Source organism: Colossoma macropomum, unplaced genomic scaffold, assembly GCF_904425465.1.
Source record: "Colossoma macropomum unplaced genomic scaffold, Colossoma_macropomum, whole genome shotgun sequence".
Lineage (NCBI taxonomy): Eukaryota > Metazoa > Chordata > Actinopteri > Characiformes > Serrasalmidae > Colossoma > Colossoma macropomum.
In genome coordinates, this window is record NW_023494789.1 from 43,281,213 (window position 1) to 43,306,147 (window position 24,935).

The 24,935-nt window shown below is 36.7% G+C and overlaps 1 protein-coding gene across 1 annotated transcript; it reads right to left on the bottom strand.

The window, feature by feature from the left end:
• Nucleotides 1-2,365: 2,365 nt before the first annotated feature.
• ccndbp1 (cyclin D-type binding-protein 1) lies at nt 2,366-19,739 on the bottom strand. The gene is made up of 11 exons (XM_036571431.1): nt 19,593-19,739; nt 17,469-17,528; nt 16,310-16,389; nt 16,098-16,179; nt 13,789-13,885; nt 8,840-8,913; nt 7,887-7,963; nt 7,409-7,662; nt 3,373-3,433; nt 3,188-3,234; nt 2,366-2,642 (listed from the first exon to the last, which is right to left on the bottom strand). The coding sequence occupies exons 1-11, from the start codon at nt 19,678-19,680 to the stop codon at nt 2,534-2,536; spliced, it is 1,029 nt and encodes a 342-aa protein (XP_036427324.1). The 5' UTR covers nt 19,681-19,739; the 3' UTR covers nt 2,366-2,533.
• Nucleotides 19,740-24,935: the final 5,196 nt, after the last annotated feature.

Here is a 24,935-nt window from a genome sequence, read left to right on the forward strand (position 1 = left end):
CCACCCTATGCTAGTCAGTAATACGTGTTGCTAAGTTGTATAAACGAGAGAAAAAAATACAATTCTGTTGCCGACGATGTTGATTCTTGAGTAGGTCAGTGTCCTCTGTCTCCAAATTGGATTCTGGTTCTGGTGGCTCAAACATGTGGCTGTACAAGACAGAGCAAATTCTGTGTGTTTGTGTCAGCTGAAGCACTGCTAGCGTCTTTATTTTACTCCAAGATAGGCTTTGCTGTTTGACCTAGTGAGCTAATGGAACCTTAGTGCGAGGCTGAAGGCAGCCTTCTATTCGCCCGTTCCATTTTCTCGTTCCACCTTAAATGGTGCAGGAGTTATATTCTGGCAAATGACAGACTGCACCTTTGCCATGGTTTCAGTTCCTTCAGCGGACATGCCTCCAGCGTTTCTGAGCGGAGAATACTCCTTATTTTTAAGCATTTAAACCCTAATGTTATATGTTGTGGATTTTTAAAATCAGCAACTGGATGGTTAGTAACTCATTTTTCTGTGCTGTGACAAACTCAGAACACTTTTATTTCTGCTTTACATGGACTTTAAAAGTCAAAACCACAACCCTTAATGACCCCTACTGACTGACACAGGCAAACGAAATTCCTCAAACCATTCTTTAACCCATTTTCAAAAGTTTTACTGTAATATTAGAAGTTTATTCACCCCAACCCAATTACAACAGAGTATGCCTATCAATTAGGGGTGGGAGGAAAAATCGATTCTTAGATGCATTGCGATGCGGACAATTCCAAATCGATTCACATGTCAAAAATGTATATTCTAAATTTTAATTTCTAATAATGTTGACAGAATGCAAAAGGCGGAACTTGGAAGTGCGGCGCCTGGACACTCTGTGACGTGCACATAACAAAAACACAACTGGATGAACGAGAAATCCGACTGGCACTCTCTGCATTAAAAGCTTGGTCAGGTCAGGAGTCGACAACCCAAATGTTAAGAAGAGCCATTTTGTCCTTTCAATAAAAATCAAATTACCTTGGGAGCCTTTTATGTCCATTATGTGCTAATGTCCTAGTATAGGCTAAAAAATATAAACGAAAAAGCAGATTTACTTTGCTCTGCTTTAAGCTTTAGCTATAGCCACTTTCCTCCCATCTCCGCCAGAAAACTTTTCTTCAAAATGTCTCTCAACGTTCGACTGTTTTACGAGGCTGAAGTCGCTTCTCATTCACCAGCTTCTTGTTCGAATTTTCCTGTTCCACCTTAAATTCTGCCTGAGGCACCAGAATGTAAATACGGCACCATTTAAAGTGGAATGGGAAAATTTGAACGAGAAGCTGACTTCATCTTCACAATGTTTTAGTGTTTGACAGTCTCTCATTGCAGGTTTAACGTTCTAGGAAACCAACTGCGCTGCTTATAAATGCGAACTAGTCTATTCGTCTCGAATCTCTCTCTTTGCATTTTCGTTGGCTACTAGCCAGGCGAGACTGTATTGCTGTGTGAACTGCAGTCTGCACGTCAGTTCTCAGTCGTTGAGGACAAGGGCTTTCGCGCTATATTGCCCACTTTGGAGCTGAGATACAGCGTCCCGTCTCGAAAATATTTTACTGACGCGATCCCCACTCTCTACAACAAGACCAAAACCGAAGTTACAATTAAAAAAATATAAAAGAAAACGGGTAGGACAGCTGTAACATGCTGCGTGGACATCTATTGCCACAGGATCTTATGTCACCGTAACTGCACTTTTTATTACAGATGAGTGGCAGCCTGCGTCTCATGTGCTCCAAACAAGCGCAGTGAATGTGAGCCTTCCGGTTCACTTGCCACATCACTTCCATTTGTTTTATTAATAAAAGATATTGGAAGTAAATTCATTATAAATGAATTTACAAATACTTTGCTTTAAAAGTACCAAGTCTTCACACAGTGGGAAAAAAGAAATCCTGTATAGAAAAAAAGGATGCATCGATAATTGTTTTATAATCGCATCACAGCCCTCCGAATTGAAATCGAATCGAATCGTGAGGTGCCTAGAGATTCCCATCCCTACTGTCAATCATGAAATCTTAGCTGACAATTTATTGGCATACAAATAATTTAAGTAACATTTTTTTGTTAATTGTATGCAGCTATTAAAACACAAGCCCAAAGTGGTCAAACTGGCTGAAGAGCTCAAATAAACAAACAAGTTAATTTTTGTCTCCCTGCAGTTTCTGCTTTTATTTACATTTACTTTCCATTTATTAAATTTTACATTTATTTATTTTACATTTATGAGCTTGGAGTTGGAAAATCTTTGTTTGTTCATATTATACTAGAATACATCTAGATATCAAGAAAATCATACAACTCAAAAAGCATACAGACCATTCAAGCTACATACAAGTATGAATTGTAAAACATTTATTTGTTCACTGCAGAATGCTTATTTCATGTTCTCAGGTTGAACCAATGTTTGGCTGGCACGATCTCAATTTTCCATATAAACAATATTTCATGCATCACACACACAAACACACAAAGCTATTCTATGGTCTGTTTTTCCCTTTTGCTACTAGCTAGAGCCTTCAGACAGAGATTTCACTTCTTGCAGGTTATGATCCACAGCTCCCTCTAGAAACTGCACCCACGGAAAGTCTCCTTCCAAACAAATGTGACATGACCTGAACCACAAAAGACAGATTCAGAGAGATAAAAGCAGTGAGTGGTCCTACAATACTCATTTGAGCGTACATGCGAGGACTCCAAGGCCATAGGGTGTCACATTTCTTATTTAGGCATTCACAAGTGTCCTCAGACCAACATGGCAGAAATGAAGATATTCAGGTGTAAATCAACATGCATTTGTTTATTAATTTAGCTGGTTATTGTGCTGCATTATGCTTGTAGTCTACATAGTAATAAAAGGGTGCTTTCTTTGTACTGTGCTGTTTTATGGAAACTGCAACACCGTGCTTCAGAAGAACTCGTTTTTTTTTCTATCTCCATATAGCTGTGGTGAGAGGGAATGACAAAGTACACCAGTACAGCATTGTGTTTCAAAATAAACAGATAAACAGATAAGATTTACATCTTTTTTCAATCACTGTACTTATATTATATAATATATGAATATTTTGAATGAAAGCTCAAAAGGATCAGCAATAAAGAATCTTATTTTATAGTACGTTTTGCTCATGTTTTAGAATGTGGAAAAGGTTTTTCTTACCTGATGATCTGAAGTGCTTTCATTAATATGGCTGCCAGTTTAGATGCCTAAAATAACGACAGTGTCAAATTCATTAAACTGATTTTAAGTTTAACAAAGTTGAGCTTCATTGTCAACAAGGGTTCTATAAACTATAAATTATATGTATGTGAAGATTTTAAGTGATAACGATATAAGTGTCTTACATTTTGGTCTACGACAGGGCAGTCTACAGGTGGGTAAAGGCTCAGAACTAGGTCATCAACACTGCATAGAAAAAGCAAAAAAGAACCACATGTTGTAAATTATATCTATATATACAATGTATTCTTAAACTTTCAAGCATAAATACAGCAGACATTGTAAGGGGAGGGTGTCAAATGGTACAGAGTGGTAGACAGGTTTTGTGGCATAAACATTAACATCAAAACAAAAGCAACAATGCCTATATTTGAAACTGTATCTACTGTTAAGGATTTTTGGAAAGGTGTAGTGTCCTGACAAATTCAAGTTTGTATTTTCATGCTGCATTTCTTTTTGGAATTCTGTTCCACCAAAACCCCTTTCTGTAAAAGCACAACTGGGTAAAAAATTATTGGGTAAAATCTGGGTGTTACATTTCCAGAAAGATTTGCAGCCCAATTTATGTCTTATCATTAGCTGTCTAATGCACTCAAGCACTTTTGATTACAAGATCTTTATAAACCCTAATGTTAGCTTCTTTTACTCAGACTAATTATACAAACACTGACTTTCCCAACATTTTGTAGGGTGCTATATGTTCCATGATGAGAAAGACCAATGACCTTTCAGAACAGTGATGGCAGTCTGTGCTTGTCCTTTCTTTTGTCTGCCTTCTATGCTGAAAGGCGTCTTTCTAATAACTATTTGACTTGTCAATCATGGATTAACCTTACAACTGGGTGTATCAAGATAATATAAAAAGCCTTTTAATCCCTGTGTATAGTTGACATCCAGACTAATCCATGGATCATTATTAACTGTAACAGGAAGGTTAAAGAAAGTGTTTTAGCTTCAAAAAAGTAAAGAAAGAAAAAAACATTCCAGAATCATGAGATTTTACTTCATTTTACCTCTCTGATTCAGTCTATGTATAAAGTGTGTAGAAACTTATGAAGAAACTATAATAGTATAAACTGCCAAAGCCCTTGTCTACTCATTTTCTTGGTTTTATTTGAACTATTATCTTTAGTTCTGTTATGTTTTACAATGAACTGGCATAGAAAGGATGCTGTTGGTCTTTTCTATTGAAAGATTTCTTGAAACTACTTTTTCTGCCATTTTTTTTTCTGTTCAATTTGAGTTGGGCGTGTCTACATTTGGCGCAGGTGACGTCAGATCTGCCAAAGTACCGATCAGAGTTAGCATTATGTATACGTCAGCTACTCGCATTCCTCTCCCTAACATAAAGTGACTGCTTTTTTTTGCAAGATTATACTGTGTGTTTAAATTCATTTACGAGAGCTTGATAACTAATGTCAGTTAACTTAATTGTAGAAATAACATGATCGTTAGCTTGATGTTATGTTAGCTAACTCCTCCTAACATAAAGGCTCACTGTGTTTCCCAGCGATTTTACTTTACAGGCACATTAAAGCACACAAGAAGTTTCTCCATCATGTCTGCAAATATGACTCTGCCGACTCATAACAGAAGCTTGTCTGGCCAGCAGGAACCAACAGTGATCTAGCTAGTTACAGGTTATGCATATAATATTATTGCTGCTGACCGTTCAAATATTGGATGACATGTTCATGAGCTACCCTTCATAAGATGCAGTACCTATGTTCTCAAACATGAGCTGCAAAATATAAATTATATTAATTATTATTAATATCAATCATAATTTCTACAATTACCTTTAGACAGCTTGTTCTCTGTTTTGCACTTTTTTACTCACCATTCAAAGAGCAGGTGTGAAGACCAAAGTGGTCTATTTTTTCTGTGGGAGAAGCTCCAACGTGTTGAGCTGAACCACTGCTACTGGAACCAGGTTGTTTACATTGGCTGGGTTTTGCCACAGTCAATCATTTTCCGTTGTGACATGCCCACATGGTTATGAGCAGGCAGCAGCTCTGAATTTTTTAAGCATTTTTCTACTATTAAATTGTATTACACTTTTTTCCATGGCATATATTTGATATTAAATAAAAAAAAATGTAAACATCTGAAACCAGGCTGACGGGCTTTCAGCCTGGCTTTGTTAGGTTACTGTAAACTCCCTTGGCAATTTTTTAGAAACACCTGTACATGTGCTCAGGCATACAATTATCCAATCAGCCAAAGATGTGGCATCAGTGCAGTTCATAAAATCATGCAGACACGGGTCAAGAGCTTTAATTAATATTCATATTAAACACGAGAATTGCGAAAAATGTGATCTAAGTGACCTGACATGTTTGTTGGTGCCAGACGGGGTGGTATGAGTCTTTCAGAAACTGCTGATCTTCTAGGAGTTTCATGCACAACAGTCTCTAGAGGTCATACAGAATGGGGCAAAAAACCCCAAACATTCCGTGAGTGGCAATACTGTGGGCAGAAACTGCCTAGTTGATAGGATAGTTCAGAGGAGAATGGCCAGAACTATTCAAGCTTATAGAAAGGCCATGGTAACTTGAACTCTTTCCTACAGTGCTGATCAGAAAAGCATCTCAGAGCAGATATCACACTGAACATTGAGTTGGATGGGCTACAACAGCAGAAGACCTACTGTCAGCCAAGCACAGAAACTGGAGGCTACAGTGGACAATTGCTGAAGACTGAAAATACTGGAATATTTGAATATTGTAAACTGGTCAAAGTAAGCAAACTGAACAAAGTGGAGTCCTACCCAATATCAGAATAATAAAATGGTCAGTAAGCGTAGTTACAGCAAAAGAAAAAAAAAAGAATTAAAAAGGGAGATGAACATTCTTTGCCCAAAGAAGAAGAAGGTAACAAACAACATTAAAGAATATGTACAACAATGTTTTATTCACTTTTTCTATTAAAATGTTGGGTCATTGTGGTGCCTTTAAAAGCTGTTAGGCTACGGTAGAGTACATTCCTCGCGAGCTACGTGTACATGCAGCCTAATAATCCATTAATAATCTGACTAATAGCATATATACGCCTCAGTTGGAATAGATTAGTCTGATTAAGGCCATTAGGAATACAATTTCTATCCAACTGAATGAGGTGGGAAATCCTGTAAATAATCTGTTAAATAGAAGAATAGCTTATGTGTCTCAAACATGACGTCTTCCTCTTGCTGCTTCCTTAATACATGTGAAGTACATTTTTCTGCCATAATTTTAAAGCAATTAAAAACACAAGCACGCCAGCTGAAAATTCGTCTCACTCTGGCCGGCCCTCATGCGATGCTCGTTGTCATGGTAACGTTTACACTAAGCGGTGCTCTACGTATGCACGTCATTTTCGATCGGATTACTTGTAGTGTGCATGTAAACAGAGATTTTCCATCAGATTGTTGAGCAGAGTGAGCATATAAACACCTCAGTTTAAATCTGTCACTGTAATGTATTCAATCGGATTGGCAAAAATCTTTGCATGTAAACCCAGAAAAAAATTCCTATATTTTCCGTACAGCTTAATGTGTCCTTGTGGTTTAGGGAAGATAAATTACGAAAACTATGAAAAGGTATCCATATCTGAATTTTTAGGCTGAATCCACTATAATGACGTAAAACTGCACATTTATTAAAAAACACATGGTAATCACGATTTTCTAACTAGAAAATATTAGTTATTATTTTTAGACATTGTTCTAAAATGAACTACATGTACAATTAACTACAAGCAAATAGCATTTTCCTCCTTTCTCAATTTATTTTTATAGTCTGAAAAAATCTTAATCTAGAGTCTCCATCTTGACTCAGACTACACTACTACAAAGTCTTGGTCTTTATTCGGACTCGATGTGTCCAGGTTTCGGTCTTGACTCGGATTTGCCTTACTTGACTTGGTTTTGATTACAACACTAATGTCTAGTTCACTGTTATAAAACTATGACTCCCTAGATTGTTCATTATTGTCCTTTGTGAGAGATCATGCAATACATTTCATGAATTAAGCCAAAGCCAGTGAGCGGGACTGCATATTCAGCTTTAAAGTAAGTCAAGTTGCAGTTTAACACTGACACAATGAATTCACATAGTGAATTTTAAGGATTGATACTGTGCGTAAACAAGTTTGACAGTTAAGAAACACTGATTAACTAACCTTGGGCTGATTTCTCTCGCAGCATCAGCAAGATCATCCAGTTGAGTAATGTTTTCAGCTGTATCTACTTTTCCGTTTTTCTGAACAGCAATTGATAATTTACGCAGACACGCTCCAGATGCCTTAATGAGGCCCAGACATTTGGAGATGAGCTGGCGGTCACTCTCAGACCAATATGTGTCCTGGTTGCCACGGGCCTCAAGATCGTCATCATCCAGGACATCGCTGAAAGGGTCCTGGCTCTCAGCTAGTGCCTACAGGAAAAACACAGATGTAAAGAATATAGCCTGTGCAATTGTTTTTTACATTAATATACCAATAACTCTTTATTACAGGATAAATGAAGGTAATGGATCATCACTGCTTTTAATTAAATTATTAGTATAAAAAGTTTTCTAACAGATACAAAAAAAAACATACAAGTACATGGGGAATTACTGTTGCAGCAGCAAGGTTTCATCAGAGATCAGCTACCCACCTGGTACATCTCCTCTAGAGCATCTTTCACCATCCCAATATATGAAGCCATCACGTGTAACACTGCAGCACGATTATCTGTTAAGGAAACAGACAATGACATCAGTACAGGCCATTCTTACCAAAAAAAAAAAAAAATTGATAAAAGCATTTTTCTCAATCTCAATAAAAATCTCAATAAATGTGCAAGTATTTCTCTGACTCACACCTGGAAGTTTAAATAATTGATGCATTTTTAGAAGCTTTGTGGATTTTATGAGTAATTTTGGAGAAATACAAGTACACAGAGCAAACAAGACCAAAAAAAAAAAAAGTTTCAGAGCTAGTAGTTCACATGGCAAAGATGCTGTTTCTAAGTTCCTGAATTTAATGCAGGCCACAGGAAGAACCCAGAGAACTCAACTCTGTACCTGAAAGTCTTTATATTCGACAATCATATTCCTATGGATTCCCGTTCAGAGATGACAGTGGATGTCACCGGGTAGAAAGAATGGCTTGCATCTTTGCAGTTCATATACAGCAGGGGTACTCAATTCTCCACCAACGCTCCCTCATTAAGATGCAGTAGAAGACTTATGTGACAAACAAAAGCTTTAAAAAAAATCTGCAACAAAGCTGCTTGTTGACATCTACTGCAAGAAACACTACTTAAATGAAACAGAGTTGACTGGAATTTCTACACCACATGACAGGTGGGATTTGTGGAGGGGAGGCTTTGGTAATTTTAAAATTACTGCTTTATTTGAGGATTTTGCATGTCCTGAGTTTAAACAAAAAAAACTTCAATAACAAAACTGCAATACAATTGTCTTTCTGCGACAACACAGAACAGATAAAACATTTGCAAAAGAAGCAAGGTGTTAAAATGTTAACAACAAGTACATACAGGTTATTAAAAGCGGTAAACTTAAAAACTTTGATAACGTAGCGGACTAGTTACTGCTGCTTACTCACCTCTTGGCAGCTGAGCAAACCGATCACATGACGCCCAGACGCCCCCTGTAGATGTTAGCTGTTCCTGAGATAAACTTAAAAAAAAAAGTAATAGTAAGCAGTGTAAGCCACATGTATGAATAATACATTTTCTCCAAATAATAGTACAACTTGATGAAAATGGCCAGTCTATATATATAGAGACTTTTCTCTTTGTACATGCTCTCTAGGTTATGTCATTAGGAAACAATATAAATTTTCATATGCTGATGACACCCAGTTATACATTTCCATTCTTTCTGATAATAAAGACTCTGTAGACAGACTGACCAGCTGCGCATCACATATTTCTCAGTAGATGTCTTTCTACAGTTTTTCTAATTTTCTACAGTTAAATCACGAAAACGGAAATACTGATCAAAGACTTGATTACTGTAATGCTCTTCTTACTTGACTTCCTAAGAAAACAATACATCCTTTACAACTCGTACAAAATGCATCAGCACGCATCCTAACAAAAACAAAAAAGAGAGATCATATCACTCCCATTTTAAAAGAACTGCACCTGCTACCTGTATCGTTCAGGATAGATTTTAAAGTTCTACGACTAGTTTTTAAGGCTCTAATAACCTAGCACCTGCTTACATCACAGTCTGTTTATGTTCCAACATGTGATCTTAGATCTGCAGATACTGGCCTTCTGCAAATACCTACTGTAAAATACAGAAAACATGGAGAGGCCTCGTTCAGTTATTATGCTTTTAAACTGCGGAACTCAAATCCACCTTTTATTAGACAGTCAAGCTCAGGGCACACTTTCAAGAAACATCTAAAAGCACATCTCTTTAACTTAGCATTCAATTAAAACTCTACATCTCTTGGTATTTATCTTTTAATTTGATCTGTGCCATTTTCTAAAATGATTCTAAATTAATACATTTTTAATAATTTCTTATATTACTGTTAAGCTATATCACCTGTCTGTAAAGCACTTTGAGCTGCCATCAGCATGAAAAGTGCTATATAAACAAAAATTATTATTATTATTAGTAGTAGTAGTAGTATCTTTTAAGCCCTTGAATTAAGCAACAGCAATGCTTTTATTAGCTAGCTACATTTATATTGCATTGCATTATATTGCATGTGATACATTTGTTTTTGTTCCTTGACCAACTAATTTAAACTAATTTAAGCTCCACCTAATTCTTGTTAATTTGCATAATATGCAAAACCCACTTTTGTGAACTAGTCCTTGAGTTTTTGCTCAATCTAAAAATTCTATAACTCAAGAATGCTTTATTAAAAAAATAAACTTCATAGTCTCCAACTACACATGATTCTTAGGTAGTATCCCAATTCTGGTGCATGTATATTGTTTGGGGGCACTTTAAGTGCTAAATACCTGTTTCTCAGCATCCGTACATCCAATCATGATGAAATTTTGCATGCTGCATCTTTGAGATAGATTATATCTGAATTCCTAAGGATGACTTCATAAATCAAAATGTATAAAACGTGAATAGTATCTCTATGCAGGCACATTCTAATAAGCAATAAAGTTTCAAAAGATTTAGCCATTAAGCGCTATTCATGAAAATCAAATATAAATTACTTTTTGGTCAGAAAACTGATGTAATTTGATGCAGTATATATTACAAACAACTTCACAATTACAAGTGTATTAAAAATGCATAATTGTTTTGCAATCATTAATTGTTTGAAAACCACACTTTTCAAACTAGTCCCTGCGTTTTGATCCTAAATTTTAAAAATTGGTCTGATACTCTGGCCTCTGTAGGTAAATAATTATTGAAAACATTTTTTATTCATCAAGGTCTCCCTCCATCAAGCAATCATTGCAGCCTTGGTATGTGTATCCAAAATTGCTATAACTCAAAAGAACTTTGTCTAATCTAAAATCTTAAACACTTGTACATGTTGAGACTCTGATAAAGTGTCCAAATGTTGGTCCAGATTGTCCTGTATGGAGCGTTACAGCATTAAAAAACACTTAAAATCCGTAAACAGTTAGTGCCATGTGCTTCAGAACACTGTCCTAAATAACTTTGCAATTACATGCCAGAAATTGAACTCGTCTTCAGATTCAAGGAGTTAAACATTACACCAGGAACACACTGTGCAATTGTAGCCTGTTTTTAAACACAAACAAATACAATCACAACCACCAACCCAATATGGATGGAAAAAAGTAGGCTAACAAAACAGAGGAAAAAAACTCTGTATTTGCTACCAAAGTCTGCATATGCCAACTTTATTCTGTTTGACTAAATCAAATTGAGAGGTCAGTCATTTTATGGAATAGGGATGCAAGGCTACACGGTATATTGTCGAACCATTCAGTTAACCCACTACACTTCAATATGCACACGTGAACTGGGGTATTGCAATATGCCTGTTATTTTTCTATAATTTCCAAAACTTGCTAATTGCGCTACAAACTACGCACATTGTATGTTCAGATCCACAGAACATCTCTGGAGCCTCTCAGCAATCTGTATGCAAATATGGGCTGGAGAAAAGAAGGAGAACTAAAAACAAAAAAAAAAAATCCCTCAGCACAACAGAGCCAGCACGCCAAGTTGACGTACAGCGTGGCTCGCGACTCCAGCAGCCAGTCTTATATGTAAACAGTAACGTAAACTAATGCTAATGGTAAGTTACCTCAGCTAACATTACTATCACAGCCTTTTTAGCTAATATCTTTTAATATCTTTCATCATAAAAACAGTCACTCTTGTGAAGACTGATCCCAAGTGTGATTAGTGATGCGATTAGCACTCTGATTAGTGATGTGATTAGTGCTGTACTACATGACACGGCATATCTGATGTGCGGTGGCCTTAACAATGTCCACTCCCACACACATTTCAGCATTCCCAAAACTCTGTGAATATCTCTGAGAGAAACTGAAAACAAATTGACACAAACACTGTATTTAGCTCTCTTTAATTATTTAACATAGAGAAGGCAAAGCACCTACAGGTTATCAAAGCTAAGAAGCACTTTTTAATGTTTTTCTCTCTTTGATTTCACACAGTACAGACGGACACCAGGACTAGTCAGTCATGCTGTCATTTTTCTGAATTGTTTGTCTGTAGGTAAAATAAAGAGTTCATTGTTTAAAGGGTGATACGTTTTTTTCTTAAATATAAAGAAGCTGTACCATTACGCAGCCATGCTGTGCCAGCTGATCAAAACTTTCTCCCACTATCCTTTGACAGATTTGTGAAACGTTCTACTGTTTGGCAAGTGTTTGTCATGTTCTGGCCATAAAGGATAAAATGACAATTAAGCACTCAGGAGCAAAAATCAGCCTTTAAACTTGAAAGCAATAACAATTTGACATTTATCATGATAATCATCGATATCAACTGATGTGAATTTTTTTTTTTATCGTGATCACATTTTTGGCCATATCGCCCAGCCCTATTAAGCTGTCACTTATTTTATTCATACAGCCAGTGAGTCATGCAATAATGTGGTCTAAGTGTAGTACAGTGACAGAGTGACAGTAGGCCAAAACTGAACCTGTTCTGTGGTGTTTGAGAGAGAGCTTAGTCAGCAGGCCATATGTACCCCAGCCTAGCACAGGCTTGTTGTAGCTAACTGATGCTAAAACAACACCCATTGGCACACCTGTTTAGAGGATAGCACAAAGTAAAGTGACTGGTGTTGGGGTGAAAGCTGAAACTGAACGTATTCTGTGGTATGTTCAGAGAATGTGCGATACTGATACATGTAGCTCTTTGCAGTACTTGACCCGCTATCATTATTGTTTTTGTGAAGTTTTTCCAGGCTCAAATTTTACCACCTTTGCTGTTAGTGCCGCCTATTGGTGAGTCCTCTGAAATTTAAATGATTGGAATGTGTTAATTTATCTGTTCACAAGTGGAATATAAATTTGACAAGTCATAATTTTGAAATACGTCATCCTTTTTACATGCCACGATATACCGTATTACTGTCACACTCCCCAAGCCTAGACTCATACACCTGCAGAAATGGGTAATTGCGCCCCTGATCCCAAAGGTTGGGATTTACCAATTTTCCGGCACAAACACTGACCCAATTCATCAGTTGACTGCCAGGTTCAGTTGGAGTGGTTAAGCAAGCAAATAAGCCACATAAGCACGCAAAAGTTTGAACACTCCTGGCCAAGTTACATGTTTTTCTATATGAAAATGAGTTAACACATCCTCTTCAGAGAGCAAACTTAGGCTCTGTGCACAATACCAGGCTGAAGTGACACAAATCCACTTTCTTGCCTTAATGTGACACAGATCTAATGTTTTCAAAGCTGATTGGACACACAAATCTGATCTTTTCAAATCAGACCAGGAAAAGCAAAAATCACACTATTTTTGGCCTTCTTTGCCTCTAATAATGAACAGCTGAGAGTGGTTTAGAGGAAATTATCTTCACAGCGAAGGCTTGTTCTGCTGGTTAGTTTGCTGTTCATCATGCATGTGATTGATTCATGTGACATTACTGATTAGAATGTGTGCACACAGATTTAAGTCACTTTTCTACACAAATGTGAACCATTGTGTTTGAAATATCGAATTGGAGTAAAAAAATCTGATTTGAGCAACGAGGCTTGTGAAGTGAGCGTAGCCTTAAAAATGACATTTTCTGCAAATGTTGAAGCACAATTTTTATTTACTTGCTGAGTTTCACATATTGAAAACAAAATAATAATAAAAAATGTGCCATAACATTTATATTTTTTTCCCCCACTATGTTAAATTCAGCAGACGCATATAGAGGACATGTACTTAATTTCACTTAGAGAATTACCAAAACATGAAATATGTCCGGGGCGCCCAAACTTTTGCATATGACTGTAAATCTACTAACCTCTGGCCCTCAGTTTCCCAGCCCTGGTCTGTGCTCTAAAGATACTATGCTACAGATTAACGTAGAAAAAAAGGAAGTAGAGTTTTAGATACCTCTGTAAAGGAGAAGACAGGAGGATGTCCAGCAGTTGAACTACACCATCCAAAACTTCACCAGTGGCTTCTCTGACCAACTTACGCAAAGTGATACCTAAAGGAAACCAAGTAACCCTATTAAAAACCCAGCTAAGTGCCAAAAAATACCAAGTTTACTAATATTAAAAGATTTACATTACAGACATCCTAGGAATGTAAATAAGAATTCTCTATTTAGTGAAATGTTTTAAGCAGACATAAATAATCTTCTATAGCATACTCAAATGAGTAGATCAACTTTGTAAACTAACCAAGGGAGATTAAAATACACTGTGAATGTACAAAAAGCATCACATGCTTCACTGCAGTCCTAAAGTAAAGTATCAGTCAAGTCTGGACAATAAAAGGGCATTCCTTTATTTTCGTAGTTATTAGCTGCTGAAAAAAAAAATTAAAAAATTTGCTTTAGAACTAAATTCACTATTTATATTTGTCCAAGAACCACATTTCGAGCATTTACCCTTTAGATCAGAGTGTCTAAGATAAGGTAAAAACGTATATTCGATCAAGTGTCCAAACTTTTGACTGGTATTATATAGCATATATTGTTGGTCAAACAGCTGAAACAAAGAAAATATGAGCCAAAAAGCCACAATCCTTTTTTTAATTCAGCAAAATGAGCACTGGACTTCAGGAAATTAAGTCTATTTTTCTGTAGGGTGTTGAATGCTTTTCTCATGCATCTAAAGGATTGTCATAAAATCTTTGTTTAAACAAAATGTTTGGCTGAAAGCTACACTATGTAAGTTCTGGGGATTTGTAAACTTCTCTTGTGAAAATATGTAATTGCACGCGGCATGCAGAACATTTTCCGTTCCCTTCAGACCCCTTCCCCAAGCAGAATCTGATGACTGCGAGCAAACTGAAAGAGTATTCAAAGAGAACTCAGTCAAAATTTGGTGAACAATATTGTTAGCATATTTTTATCAGTATAATATAGATTTTGCACCTAAACATTGAGCCATGCCTGTGCATGTGACTTTAATATGTACAGACATATGACGTGATCCAAAAAACTCATGCAGTAGTGGGGCATTCTTGTTATATCGGCCGAAATTCTTTCACTGTTATGAGTTTTGTCATGACTTATACTGGTATGCCAATAATACATGTGGACAACGTACAGACAACGAAAACCATGTTAACATTAGCCTCTTCAGCTGAGTGGCTGAAATAGGAATGTTTCAGTTACGTTTCAAATGAAAATAAAAAGCAGCAGTCCCTCGATCACCTCCTGCTGTTTAGTCAGTTACATCTGAAGTATTCCACTTTGTTTTTGAGGCGGAAGAAAAAAATAATTGACTGTCTTTTGGGGTTAGCCTTGTCCTAAGATGAAACCCAGACCCACTGCCACACTTCCTCTTGTACCGCCTGAGAAACCACCTGACTCAGTCAGCTGCATCAGATGACGCCACAGTCTAGGGTGTTTGTGTGTGAAACAAGCTGTGAACCAGCTGGTACTGACAGCTATATAACTGCAATATTTTCCCAATTCTAGCAGTGTCTGTTTGATGGCACAAGTATATGGCACGCACATGAGACAAATGGCTTGAGAAATTCAAGCTGAAACTGCCTTCTGATTTAAAATTCCTGTTCCACTTTAAATGGTACAGCAAATGCATTCAGGCGCCTGTACAGAAATTCAGGCGTGAAACAACATTTAGCACTTGCCTTGCCAGGCCTGCAAGGCTAGTTTTAAAAAGCAATACTGAAATAGATTTATCTACATATTTTTCAGTTTTGTTTTTAACAGTTTGCACAATAAAAATATTTCAGATTTACTTTGGCTGTGAACAGTGAAAGGACACAGCAGAATAATAAGCCACTGTTAACCTGCAAAAATAGGTTTACTTAAACATCTAAAATGGTTCTATCTAGCAATATATAAACCTATGCACACACACACATACACCTTGATACATACGAAAAGCATCAGAATTTTGGCCATACTGCCTACTACTAATTTCAAGCTTTACAGGCTGACTCACAACAGCACATGGACACCATGTTTTAGCATTTTTTCCTTCCAACTCAGTACTGCTAAAATTGAAAAAAGTAACAAAAAATCTTACATAGTGCAGCTTTCACTGTTATTTGTAACACTGGCACAAACCTGGATTGCCAGTTGCAGAAATCCCTTGATCTATAACGTCAGATCCACATTTCTTTACCTTAATTGTACTCAATGCTCAAGTATCAAACAGTTCTTAAACATCAGGGTACTTTTTAGGATATTGCAAAGGCAATAGTGAATATAAACAGCTCACCTTCACTCTTTGGCAACCAGTAATAAATTGTTGAGAGTGCCAGTACATGCTTCTGAATGGACTCTGCTAGCTTTGCACAGTCCTTGAATGAGAACAGTGAGCCACGCCATTAACCAGAGCTGTGACAATAGGCATCACAGACTTAAACTACCAAAATGTATTTACTGAAGGAACTGGATTGCATGGCATATGACAGCAATAACCTGACTCACCTCCTCTGAAGGGAGTGGGGGTTTGGAAAAGGCTAGACTAAGTGTGGTCGCTTCTTGTGAGGTGGCCTTCACTGCCTGATCTGTGGAGTAGGACAAAAAAGGCTTTACCTCTATTGAATAATTTAGTACCTAAAGGCAAAAGCACAAGTAATAAAGACAATTCTATGGATGCATGATGATATCTGACACGGAATCGTTGTCTACAGATAATTATTTAAAATCTGACTAGTATGAACTAGACATTTCAAGCCAATATTTGATGATGTAGTTGTGAGGTCAGGCACTGATGTTGGCAAAGAGTGATGAAATTGATGTTCCAGTTCATGCCAAAGGTGTTCAAAAGGGTTGAGGTCAGGGATCTGTGCAGGGCACCGGAGTTCCTCCACACCAAACTCATAAAATCATGACTTTATGGAACTTGCATTGACTGGAACCTGAAAGGCTGTCCCCAAACTGTTGCCACAAAGCATATAACTGTCAAAAATGTCTCTGTATGCTGTAGCATTAACGTTACCCTTCGCTGGAACCCAATCCCTAAAAAAACAGCCCCAGACCATTATCCCTCCTTCACCAAACTTTACAGCTGGCACTATGTATCCTGGTTGGTAGAGTATCTGCCTGCCAGATAGTGAGGCGTGAATCATCACTCCAGAGAACATGGCCTGGCATTGTGCATATGATCCTCGGCTTGTGTGAAGCTGCTTTGGAAATCCATTTCATAAAGCTCCTGACACACAGATTTCATGCTGAAATTGCTTCCAGGGACAGTTTGGAACTCCCTAGTCAGTGATGCAACAGAGGATTTGTGATTTTTAAATGCTATGCGCTTCAGCATTCCATGCCCCCATTCTGAGCAGTTGTTTCTGCTAGATATGAACTGACTAGTGGCAAAGGTGGCATCCTACGACAGTACCACGTTTAAAGTGACTGAGCTCTTCAGTATGACCTATTTTACTATCAGTGTCTGTCTATGGAGATTGCATGGCTAAGTGATTGATTTTATACACTTATTGACAACGGGTGTGTCTGAGACACCTGAACTTAATAATTAGGAGCTGTATATAAATAAAAATATTGAATATTGACATCAGCCCAGAATTCTCTTCATCAGTGCATCCCTAAATAAATTTCAACAAACCTAAACATGAAAACACTCAACTCAGCACTTCCCAGAAGTTTGACAAGTTAAAGGCCCCAGCAGACTCATTTGATTCTCCATCTGAAAAAACATCAACACAACATAAAAGAAACATTAGCTACAGTCATGCACATCAGCAGTGTTTCTGCATAGTGACCCAACAGTGGTGATACTTTTAATACAGATTAGCCGATGCTTTATGTCAAACCCACACATTCAGAAATAATATTTTTTAAAATGTTCTCCATTTAAAACAATCTATTGACATTTTCAAGGTTCTGTCTAATGTGTTACAGCAAGAAAAGTAAAAGTACAGAGAATGTAGTACTGATTAAACTGGTTGTGATAAGCATGAGGGGTAGTACCCGGAACAACCTCATTTCATCAGGCCATGGACTCAACAAAAGTTAATTCAATCTCATCACACAGATGCTGTAAAGGAAGACTGGAAAGGATCGACTGTCATATTCATAGAACCATTTTTGGAGCAACCTGATTATGGGGAATTATTTTGTTATTGTATTGTTTTACAATGGAGCTTTGAGCTAAAGTAGCTACATTTTTTAATAAGCACTGTTCAAACTGCATGTCTAAATCTTATCCCAAACTGTGTTGTAAAATAAAGACTCAAAAGTGGTTTCATGTATAACACTGTATAACATATTGTTATATATAAAAACAAAGTACAGACAAAATTCAGGCTTCAAGATGACTGCTACTACTGTTTTTGACATACACCATATTTTTTGTCTACTGTTACAAATAAAAGTATGTAATATAGTGCCAGAAACAACATGAGCAAGTCTATCATACAATTTAGGTTCAAAGATAGACTGATGATGGTACAATGTAATATAAAATATTAAGACTTATGACAATCCTACAAGTCCAAGCATAATGTGTCATATAGGAGTGGTGTTTCTGTAATGTGTAACACATATTTCACAATAGTGGCATTGCAAGCTTAATAAAATTGTAACCATTTTTCTTCACAGACACAAATTTAAAAACAAGTTGAAAAATACAGTGGATGGGGTACACAACAATGCATTCAGTCCAGAACAAAAACTCACAATAATCTGAAAATAATTATCTTTTGTTTAGCAGTATCAATACAAGGAAGATGAATATTGCTGTAAATTTCCTTTTTAAATATAAAATTATGGGGTCCTGAAGCCTTAGTATTTTGTATAGAACAAAGCAAGTAATTAATAAAGTTCTGGGTATGAGCGATAAAAGGGACTCAAGGCAGCATCCCAATGGTAGAGTGACTTGGGGGAAGAAGCCCCCAATGGTAAGTTTAAAAACTTTTTAACTTTTTGCTATAATAATAACAATAACAGTAATAATTATACACAAATACATAATATTTTTATTTAATTTATTTACTACCAATAACGTTTTAATTCAAGTGTTCCTACTTTAATGTCATTTTTTTTTTATCAGAGTTTCTTAAAAATGAAGCGGAATCATTAACACAATTTGGTCAAGGCCTGAATTTCACTTCAAAACATTTTATTGTCAGTGTTCTGCAATTAATAATTTGGCATATAATGATATATTCTGTAAAACTTTGATGATAAACCGATCTTGTCAACAGTGAAGGAAAGTGATCTATTTATGTTTGTTGACTACAGGCACGTGCAAGCAATACAGTTAAAAAAATATAACCAAATTTCTTTGCATTCACAGGTGAAACGAGCCTTCCGACATCCGTACCGTTAATCGACAGCTTGACCTGACCTGAAGTTACCGCATGCTGGATTCTCTATATCCTTATCATCCCCTAACATGCTACTAGCCCAATACAAAAAATATATCTGCTCTTCAGCTCCTAGTCGATAGCACGCTTGTTTGTCTCTTTAGGTGGGTGGCTAGCATGTTTAATCGACCAATGTAAACCGAACTGACATGACATAAAACTTTCTCTAACCAGTCTACGAAGTGTTTGGCCGTCTTTATTATTATGTAGCAGTTTAGCTGATCACTAAACACAACGCGATTAAATTAGCTAAGATTAACTTCAGAAAAATCAGAAAAAAGCCAGAGAGGCTAGCCGTTAGCCATGATCGTGTTTGAAACATTAATGTTAGCAATAGAAAGCCTGCGTGGCTACATTCGGTTAAATAAGGCTTTCGCTCTTACCTTTTACCCGGTCTCGAATACACTTGACTACGTTTGATACATTTCGTAAAGGAACCAGAACATCTGTACAAGAATTATTAGCACTCATGACAACTTTGACACGAGAAACCACGCAAAGCGACTACAGGTGGAACTAAAGTATTTTCACTTCGTTTTCTTCGGAATGTGTTCATGGTGGGACCTGGGACGTGGTATGACAAGTTCTCTGGTATGGTGCATGTTGCGTGCTGTTTCAGCAATAATTACTTTTGTTGACTATATATGAACTTATTACAGAAAATTATTACACAGATATACATGACTAAGTTATACATAAAGATACAATCTGATTTTGAGATAATATTAAAATAGCGTACGCTGAGAGGCCCATTCACTTCTACACGATTTGGTAGTAACACCACAATTGGCACCTTGGTTTACTCCCTGTAGAGGTCGCTGTTGAGTGTTGTATGGCAGATTTCCTCAACCCCTCGACCAAGCACACTCAGGGTGCCACTGAACCGCTAGTGGGCGAGTACTAAAGATAGGGTGAGTCAGTGGTTCTTAGTGGGCCAGTACAATAAAAATCAGTGGAAAAATAATTGACTTAATAATAAGAAAAATCTAAAATGTTTTCATACAGCAAGCAGTTATACAAGCCGTGCAAGAATGGCACATAAAGCAGCTTCATCTGTTTTTTACCCCATGCCTCTAGAAACAAAAAACATTGCTCAAAGTTTCAATCGTCCACTCAAGAGTCAAACATTTCACTTAATTAGCCACCATTCTGCCTTTCAGGTATGAAATAGGTTTATGACAGCCTAATCTGTTGGTGTTTTGTGTTTAATAATACACATCACATATTGCTGTGCCCAAACATTGCTGGTTTAAAAATTTTTGTAAGCAAAAAAGTTTTTCGTTGGCCATCATACTTTCAAGTGATAAATAGACATTGAGGTGGAAAAGGTTGAGAACCTTTGTTGTATAGAATTATTGTGTAAAGGTTTTAAATAAAGTATTATAAAATACACAAGCCAAATGCTAAAAATCCAAATGTAAAAACATGTTGCAAATATGATAACAAATAAATAAAATGTCATTTGTCAAGGATATTCTGGCCCTTTTATTATTTTTTCGTCCCTTTAGTGATAAATCTGAAAAAGAGTTTTTTTTTTGGGACCATTTTGCCTTACAATGCCTGGCATGTACATCTCGACCATGAATAGATAAAAAAGATACACTTTGGCCTTATAGCTTATCTCAGAAAAAAGCTTATCAGTAAACCATATCTTAGGCATCAGGCAACATATTTGTAACCCCTTTGTGTTATAACTTTGTGTGAGGTAGATTTTAGAGGCATTAAACTTTTCAGACATCTAGTTCATATGACCACAACTGTGAACAATTCTGTCTCGGTAAGTTCACAAAACACCGAATGATTTTGGCTACATATTAGTGATTCAGTTATACAGATCTTTTTGAAAAAGGGTGGAATTAACCTTTAAATGTTGGTAAACTGATTTTGGAGTGACAGGTCCTCTCAACTTTAGCCACACCCACAAGCTTAGAAACCATAGTCCCCCAACATGGCTGAACACATATTACGTGCAGTACTGCACTGGCATGTCTGATTTCATATCCAGTGTTTCCCAATATATTGTTCCTCATGTCACTCATGCAATTATCCAAGCCAATCATGTGGCAGCAGTGCAGTGCATAAAATCATGCAGAAATGAGCCAAGAGCTGCAGACCATTAATGTTACTGAATGTGATGCAAGTGACATAGACTATGGCATAGTTTTTGGTGCCTGAAAGGTGGTTTGAGTATTTCAGAAACTGCTGATCCCTTGGATTTTCATCCACAACAATATCTAGAGTTTAAATAAAAAAATAAAAAAAACATTCGATGAGCAACAGTTCTGTGGATTGAAACAGCATGTTGATGAGAGAGGTCAGAGCAGATTAGCCACACTTGCTCAATCTAACAGGAAGGTTACAGTAACTCAAATAACCACTCTGTAAAATAGTGGTGATCATTAGGCCCACTAATACCAATTGAGCACTGTTTGAATGCCAAAGGTGGGAATTAAAATGGGATTTATGTTTATGTGGAGAGTGAAAAATTTTAATAATTTTAATGTATTGTAATAATGTAATGTATTAATTTTAAATTGAGTTTTAGACTCTGTGTTTACATTTCAGCCCTTCAGGTTTGACGGTTGTAAATTTGCATTTAAATTTACAGCTTTAAATTTATCCTTTAAGTATTAAACTTATAAAGATAAGATGTTTTATGCAAGCCGAGACAGGTCTTAAGGTACATTTTAATGCTAAATATCCTTCATTATAGTATCTCATGCCTGTTACATGTGCAATATAAATTGCAATATATAATGAGCTGTAAAGAGCAGAGACAGAAGAAGTGACACAAGGCACCTAACAAGGGTGCCAAAAGGAGCTCCACCTGGAACCACTGAATCCAGAAGTCTTTTTTTGTTTGTTTGTTTGTTTGTCATTGTACACCTAAATAAATAAAATTTGATTTTTGAAAGTCTCTTAGTACTTCTCTTTCTCACATTTTTTCTCTGATTTTGTATTTTGTTATTTTATTTATGTGCCCCCTTTTGTGCTTCCACAATCTTTCCTTTGTTTCTGAGTTTTGGCTTATTTTTATGTGAGTAGATGGATCTTAGAAGAAGGTGTTCACCTTAAAGAGGAGTGGCAGATGGCAATACCCATAGCTTCCTTTTCTTGTCATCACATATAGTGCACTCCAGAATTATTGGTGCATATAAGGATAGCAGAAAAATTGCTACAGTTGCCACAATTATTGCACCCTTGCATTTAGTACATATTTAACTCTCCTTTTGCTGAAATAGCATCACTGAATCTCTTATAATGCTGGGTCAGGTGGGATAACACATTCAAAGGCATGTGAAACTAAACTTCATGTCAATATCTTTCCAGATCCAAGTCTTTGGTCCTTCCTTCGATTTTTGTCAATGTACTGTGAGGACCACTGTAAAAATTTGATTTTGTGTTCAGTGATCCATTTTTGTGTAGATTCAGAGCAATGATTTGGAGCATTATCTTGTTAAAAGATCCAACCATTACCCAGTAAACCTCCTGGCAGAGGTAGAGGTAGCAGATATCTGATGGAGCCCCTGATGCCAAATATTCCAATAAGATTCACTGGTCCTGCAAAGATTCAGTAATTACAGGTCCACCAACACACTTCACAATGGGGATAAGGGTCTTTTCTGACCATGACTCCATTTATGGCAAGACCACCTATTTGCAATCAAAAAGCTGTATTTTTGACTCACCTGGCCACAGAAGTTGGTTCCAAACAAACTTTAAGCAATATTTAGTAAACTGCAGCTAGGACAGCATAAATGTTCTTGTGTGAAGGCAACAAATTATTTAGATGGCTTCACACAAGAACATTCCAGCTGTTGCAGTTGTTCAGTTGTATATATAATCCCTGGAGAACATTTGCCCCTCTATCATATGCTGGATACTGTATGCAGAACAAATACACTTGCATGCTCTTCTAGGCAGCTCTAGGTCTTATTACCTTAATAATTGAGTCTGTTTGTATGGGTCTGCAGATGTTAAGCTATTTTCATAGCCATTGCCTGATTCATGGTACATATTCTCTGAATTTTATTGCTTTGTGGAATGACAGCCAATGGTGTTTGGCCTGTGAATCACATCATATTTATAGTTGAAGCAAAAGTTATGAAGGATCACTAAACAATTTCCTAAAGAGGTATGCTTAAAATGTAAATTGTGTTTTGACAGAAGTGTACATGTATGATTTATTTTCTTTGAATAATTTTACATCAGGAAAAGTTAGATTTTGCTTATATTTTTATGTATCCTCATTTTTCATATAAAAGTGTAGTATCAAGCTGACATTTTTTTACCTAACATATGGTTAATTGTAGAGGGCACTGTATATCCACTAAAGACAAAAGGGTAAATATGTAATGTTACAACCAGCAATTGGCTCTTATCCAGATCAAATTACAGTTTAATCATTTTACAAAAGTAGATGAATGTAGTGTTAGGAGTCTTACCCATGGACTCTAATAAGTATAGTGTGGCGGTGTTGTTACCCAGGTGGGGATTTGTACCCAACTCAGCCACGTGGAGGCAGTGGTATTACCTACAACACTGCACCATCTGATATGTTACTTTCCTATAGCAAATCTATGGGGTTGGCCAAAAAAACTAGTCATGGCTAAATTCTGAATAACACTGTCTTAAATGCATACAGTAAAGTATTCCATTACAATACATAAAAAGCTATGTGTTCAATATACATTTAGAATACATTTACAATACATCTTGGTAAAGCATATGGGAATTTTTTGTCTTAACTCACACTGTTTTTCATTGTTACTGGTAGTCAATCTCCTTCATTTAATTATTCTGTTAATATGTTTCATTAAAAAATCACTTATAATTTAAGTGAAGTTCAGAAAACATTTTTTTTCCTTCTTGCCTGCTTCTCCCATAGTCCTCTGAGGAGACTATTAGTTTGGCCATCCCCTATGAGAGTTCAGTAACACTGAGATAAATAACTGATCATCACATTGATTTATCAGTCTATTCAGGCTTTAGCAGAGAAATCTCTGTATGCAACGGACAAGGCCAAAATCAGTATTTGCTGGCAATGATCTTTGGGCCCTCAGGTGGCACTGCATTAAAAGCAGACACAATTCTCTAGTGGAAATCACTGCATGGGCTCAGAAACACTTCTGAAAAGCACTGTCTGTGAAAACAATTCATCGCTGCATCCAAAAATGCAAGTTAAAACTCAAAAACGCAAAGAAGAAACTGTACATGAACAAGATCCAGAAATGCTGCCACCTTTTCTGGGTCCGAGCTCATTTAAAATGGACTGAGGTAAAGTGGAAAAGTGTCCTGTGGTCCGACAAATCAACATTTGAAATTTTTTTTGGTAATCATGGACACTGTGTCCTTTGGGCTAAAGACCACTCAGCTTATTATCAGTGCACAGTTCAAAAGCCAGTATTCATGATACTCTAGGGGTACATTACTACACATGGCATGGGTGATGTGCACATCTGTGAAAGCACCATTATTGCTGAACGATATATACATGTTTGGGCATCATATTCTGCCATCCAGATAATGAGTTTTTCAGGGAAGGCCTTGCTTATTTCAGCAAGATGATGCCAAACCACATTCAACATGTATTGCAACAGCATTGCTCCATATTAAAAGAGTCTGGGTGCTAAAAGCTGGCCTGCCTGCAGTCCAGATCTGTCACCCACTGATAACATTTGGCGCATTATGAAATGAAGGATAAAGGAGACCCCGAACTGATGAGC

Excerpts from the sequence above, each read along its gene's own strand:
- ccndbp1 (XM_036571431.1), bottom strand. The coding sequence starts at position 19,680 with ATGAGTGCTAATAATTCTTGTACAGATGTTCTGGTTCCTTTACGAAAT. Across the intron at positions 16,390-17,468 it reads AAACTTCTGGGAAGTGCTGA|ATCAGGCAGTGAAGGCCACC; the intron begins GTTGAGTGTTTT and ends CCTACTCCACAG. Across the intron at positions 2,643-3,187 it reads AAAGCACTTCAGATCATCAG|GTCATGTCACATTTGTTTGG; the intron begins GTAAGAAAAACC and ends TTTGTGGTTCAG.